The following is a 4438-nucleotide window of genomic DNA, read 5'->3' on the forward strand; positions in this document are numbered from 1 at the left end:
GTTAAGATAAAATAGAGCCTGGCACCTGGTAGGCATTTGATAGGTGTTTATGACACAAGTCAACTCCCCTCTCTCAGAGTTTTCTGCCCCAGGGCCAAATTGCTTTCAGTCTCTAATGACTAAAGAATTGGTGTGCTGGTTTCAGCTTTTGTCCCCACCACCTGAACAGCTCAGTCTCTGAGGACCTTACAGGCAATTTCCTTGGAATTAGCTTAATAATACCTCGTAGGTGTGTGATGCATTTCAAAGAACTTTCCCACCATTATCTTCCGTCCTGGGAGGCAGCAATGCGAGAAGCACCAGCTGCTGTGCAAGGGAGGAGAGAGGCTTGGAGAGGTGAGGTGGCTGGCTCAAGGTCACACAGCAGTTGAGCCATCCAGAGCTTCCTAGCCTTTCGGTCCTGCAACTTCCGAGCAGGAAGCGGCATGCTGTGGCAAAGGGCACAGGGTATTGAGTTCAGTGCCTGGCTCTGCTGCAATTAATGGTTTAATGTGGGGCCAGGTGCCTCAAAACTGTATCAAGATCAGCGGTCTCACACAGGTGTGGACACTGAGGCTCAATAGAAACAGTCCCTAGCTTGCAGTCAAACAGCTAGTATGCTGTTTGCACTTTTGTGTGGCTGACTTACTTCAGAGCCAGCACAGAACACCTAACGAATGATCCCAGGCAGACCCAGCCTGGGTCTTGTACTTACTGGGTTTGAAGCAAAAGTTCCTCACACGGGGACTGAGGGCTCTCCCCCGGGCATTGGAAGTTTGCTTGGCCATGCATGCATCCTCAGTCGCTCAGTCGTGTCCATCTCTTTGTGACCTCGTGGACTGTAGCTGGCCAGACTCCTCTGTTCATGGAATTCCCCAAGCAAGAATATTGGAGCGGGTTGTCATTTCTTTCTTGAGGGAATCTTCCTGACACAGGGATTGAATCTGTGTCTCCCGTATTGGCAGGCAGATTCTTTACCACTGAGCCATCTGGGAAGCCCTATTGCTTTGGCAAAATTGTGTGTGCGTGTGGATTTTCTAAAGAGTATTCATACCTTCCACCAGATCATTGGAGGAGACAGGAAACAGGTTAAGTACACTGGTTTATCAGGAGGGTGGTTCACAAAGACAAAGTTTGCCTCCCCATCACATGCCCCTGTTCACCCTTGCAAATTCACCAAGGTTAAGGCATGAAAGGTGGGTGATGACGTGACCTGTTTGTTATGAAATACTGAAGTAACTAATGCCAGGTGCCAACACATGAATGAGATCATATCATAAACAGGAATCTAGTAGGACCAGGCGCCTGGTGGAACCTACCTGGGGAACTGCCAGATCAAGGTGGAGGGGAAGCAAAGGAAGATGGCATGGTATAGGAGTCTTGCCCTCTGCCTGACTCTCAAGCCTGGTCCCATGGAATAGCCAGTCTCAGATCCTGCTCCTTTCCACGACAGTCATGGTCACTGTTGTTCAGTCATCAAGTTGTATCCGACTGTTTGTGACCCCATGGACTGTAACACACCAGGCTTCCCTGTCCATGGTCACTGTAGTTAAGTTTAAAATCCCATTTCTGCCTCTCAAGGGACTGTGTGAACCTGACTCCAACTCATTATCCACTGAGCCTCAATTTCTCCATTTCTGAAATAGGGCTAAAGGTACTTATAGAGGAGACTCCCATTGGAGATGTTATTGGAAGGATATACCAGAAATGAGGGCTATGGTACCCTCTTCCTCAAGGCTCAGTCTTCAACTAACTGGTGGTAGAATAATTCGTTCCCCTATTTCCCAACCAGCACCAAAATCCTTCTGATCAGAGTGGTTGATCAGATTTGAGGGAAGAGACTCCTATCCTATTTTCCCAAACTCTGGAAGCCCAAGAGGAAATAAACCAGAGAACGTGAGGCAGGAAATAAACCAAGCCCAATGATCCATTTATTCATCTCTGAAATGGGTCTATCAGCACCATCCCTGCCTAACAGGTGAGGGTCCTGTTTCACATCCCCTGCTAGAGAAACATCATGAATGGCATTAAAGAGGACAGCCATCTGCTAGTTAGCAACATGGCTCTCAAACTACCTAAGAACTGGGACTCAGGAGAGCAGATTTCTATCCTAGGCCCCAACTTGCTGGATGAGCTTGTTCCAGTCACTTTCTCTCTCCAGTCTTCCCTCACTTGTAAAGTGAGACAGGACAAGGCTCTTCTCTGCACCCAGTGCGTGTGGGGCTCCACCATGAGCCCTTTCTACTTCCCCCTCTTCCCCAGTCTTAGCTGGGCATTCGCCCATCTCCCTTTTAAGGGAATAAGCAAGTTTACTTTTCCTAAGCTCCAAGAAAGACATGAATTTATTCTCCCTAAATCCAGCTTTGTGAGAAACAGTGTTAGCACTTAAGGAATCAAATTATAAACACAAGTGTTTAAAAACCGTTTATTATGCAAAATGTTAACTTTTATAAAAAGTTTAATATACATCGCATGGTTACAGAAAGTCACCTTCCTGCAAAAAAGGTACAAAAGCTAAATACTCTATTATAGAGTTCATAATCAGGGCAACAGAGTCTTTCTCCAAGGAGACCAGAAGACCAGCTCTACCGCTGCCTTGGCCAAGGCAGAATTTGGAGAACAGCCAGCCCCACCCCCAACCCCGTACACCTCCACACACTGAAAGACAGTCTTTAAAACTTGGGAGTGGGGTGAGGGCAGGGGGAGGTTGCCCAGCTGGTGCCCAGAGCTAGCGCCGGCTCTTTAGGCCACCCAAGTTCACAGTCCTTCGCTCCCGGGCGCAGGTCCAGCCTCGAGGCAGGGGTTTGGGGAAGTCAAGTGGGCAGGGCAAGGTTGAGGCCCATCCATGCCCTCGGGCTTCCGGCCGTAGAGGGTCCCGGGGTCCCGGACGGGCGCCAGCACCTGCGTTCTGGGCGGGGCAGGAAAGAAGACCAGGGAGCCGTCAGTTTCCGCCGAGCGCGCCCAAGCGGGGGCCGTCCGCAGACTGGCCGGCGCCAGGGAGGAAACTTGGTCTCTACCTCCAGCTGATAACTCGCGCCCCACACTGCCCCCACCCAGTTGGCGCCGAAAGACCACAGGCGGAGCTTGCACCACCCCTGCCTATTGGAAGTGACACTAGTTGGGAGGGGGGCTGAGAAAAACGCGGCTCCTTTTACGACTCCAAGCCACAGACAGACTGGTTATTTTATCTAGTCGGACCTGCGTCTATAGTTTCGCACCTTTGGCCAATGGGGAAGACGGGAACAACGTGCACTTAAGGTTGAAACGAACTCTGGATCAGAATTGGTTCCGTCATTCATTTGCTGTGACCACGGGCAAGTCACTTGCGCCTCTCTGGCCTGAATTTCCCTAAACCGAGGGGGCCGCGGTAATCCTTTAAAAGGCCTACCAACTCCAAGATCGCCGTTTAAGCACCAGCTGTCCCCCTTCCCCGCCCCCGAGAGAAGGCTTGGATACTCACCTGGAGGCGCCAGGACGGGCCAGGTCAGTGGCAGAAGCTCCTTTGGTCGTTGGAGATCACAAGTTCCGGAGCGAGCTCAGCTGTCTGAGAGAAGGAAAAGGGGGGAAGGGTTTACGCACGGAGTTTGGAAGGTCCAGGGGTCCCGTAGCATCCCAGCCCTGGAGCTCAGCCCCGCCCCAGCTCCCGAGCACGCCCGCGCGCACCTGGATGGGAAGATGCGGGCCGTCTGGGGGCCCAGGGGCCGGCTCGGCCAGGACCACCTGCAGGTCGAGGATGTAGTCGATGACGCGCTGCAGGATTTCCACCTGGCTAAGCTGAGTGCCTCGCGGGACTCCGGGTACCAGTTCCCTCAGTCGCGAGTAGCAGTGGTTCATGTCGTCAAGCAGGCTCAGCGGCTCCTCGGCGGCCGGGCTCTTGCCACGGCCCCGCGCGATGGCCAGGCTGCGTTCCGACAGGCAGCATACCGCCTCGTAGCAGCCGCGAACCGGGCTGAGCGCCTTCATACTGAGCAATGAGGTTGGGAAGTGCTGGAAGGAAGGAGATAGACAGAGACCCTCTAGAGCAGCCTGCAACGCGCTCACGCGCTCCGAAGTCTGCACTTATAGAGTCGGCCTGGAGGGCACGCCCCTTTATGCAAAACAGACCGCTGTGGCCCCGCCTCCGTCGACCCTGGGCGTTCACAACCCGGGTAAATTGCAAACAGGCTTCCTCTGGCCGGTCTGACGCCGAATACCGCGGAGCCGCGGATTCAAAGAATGAGGAAGCGCTGATACTGGGGAGAGGCGGGCCTCCTTGCCAGCAAGGATTTTAAAAAATCACTTAAAACCATTAACTTTTAAGAATTTGCCTTTTCCTGGCAGCGCCCCATATCTTCGAGCTCCCCTGCCCGCTTGCCAGTCCACCTACAGCCCAATACTGGTTCGAACCCATAGTCCTCCGAGGTCATAAATCCCTGAACAGCAAAGCTTTTTTTTTTTTAAGCAAAAGATTTTTCAAGGG

At 52.5% G+C, this 4438-nt stretch overlaps 1 protein-coding gene across 1 annotated transcript; it reads right to left on the reverse strand.

Moving 5' to 3' along the window:
• Window positions 1-2390: 2390 nt before the first annotated feature.
• Window positions 2391-4012, reverse strand: ID3 (inhibitor of DNA binding 3). Its single transcript, XM_086328226.1, has 3 exons — window positions 3643-4012; window positions 3440-3523; window positions 2391-2887 (listed from the first exon to the last, which is right to left on the reverse strand). The coding sequence occupies exons 1-2, from the start codon at window positions 3940-3942 to the stop codon at window positions 3464-3466; spliced, it is 360 nt and encodes a 119-aa protein (XP_086184352.1). The 5' UTR covers window positions 3943-4012; the 3' UTR covers window positions 2391-2887; window positions 3440-3463.
• Window positions 4013-4438: the final 426 nt, after the last annotated feature.

Source organism: Bos grunniens, chromosome 2 (assembly GCF_055505025.1).
Source record: "Bos grunniens cultivar Pamir isolate PY7600 chromosome 2, Bosgru_T2T1.0, whole genome shotgun sequence".
Classification (NCBI taxonomy): domain Eukaryota; kingdom Metazoa; phylum Chordata; class Mammalia; order Artiodactyla; family Bovidae; genus Bos; species Bos grunniens.

Coding starts and splice junctions, on each gene's coding strand:
- ID3 (XM_086328226.1), bottom strand. CDS start 3,942: ATGAAGGCGCTCAGCCCGGTTCGCGGCTGCTACGAGGCGGTATGCTGC. Junction 3,524..3,642: donor GCCCGCATCTTCCCATCCAG/GTGCGCGCGGGC, acceptor TCCTTCTCTCAG/ACAGCTGAGCTCGCTCCGGA.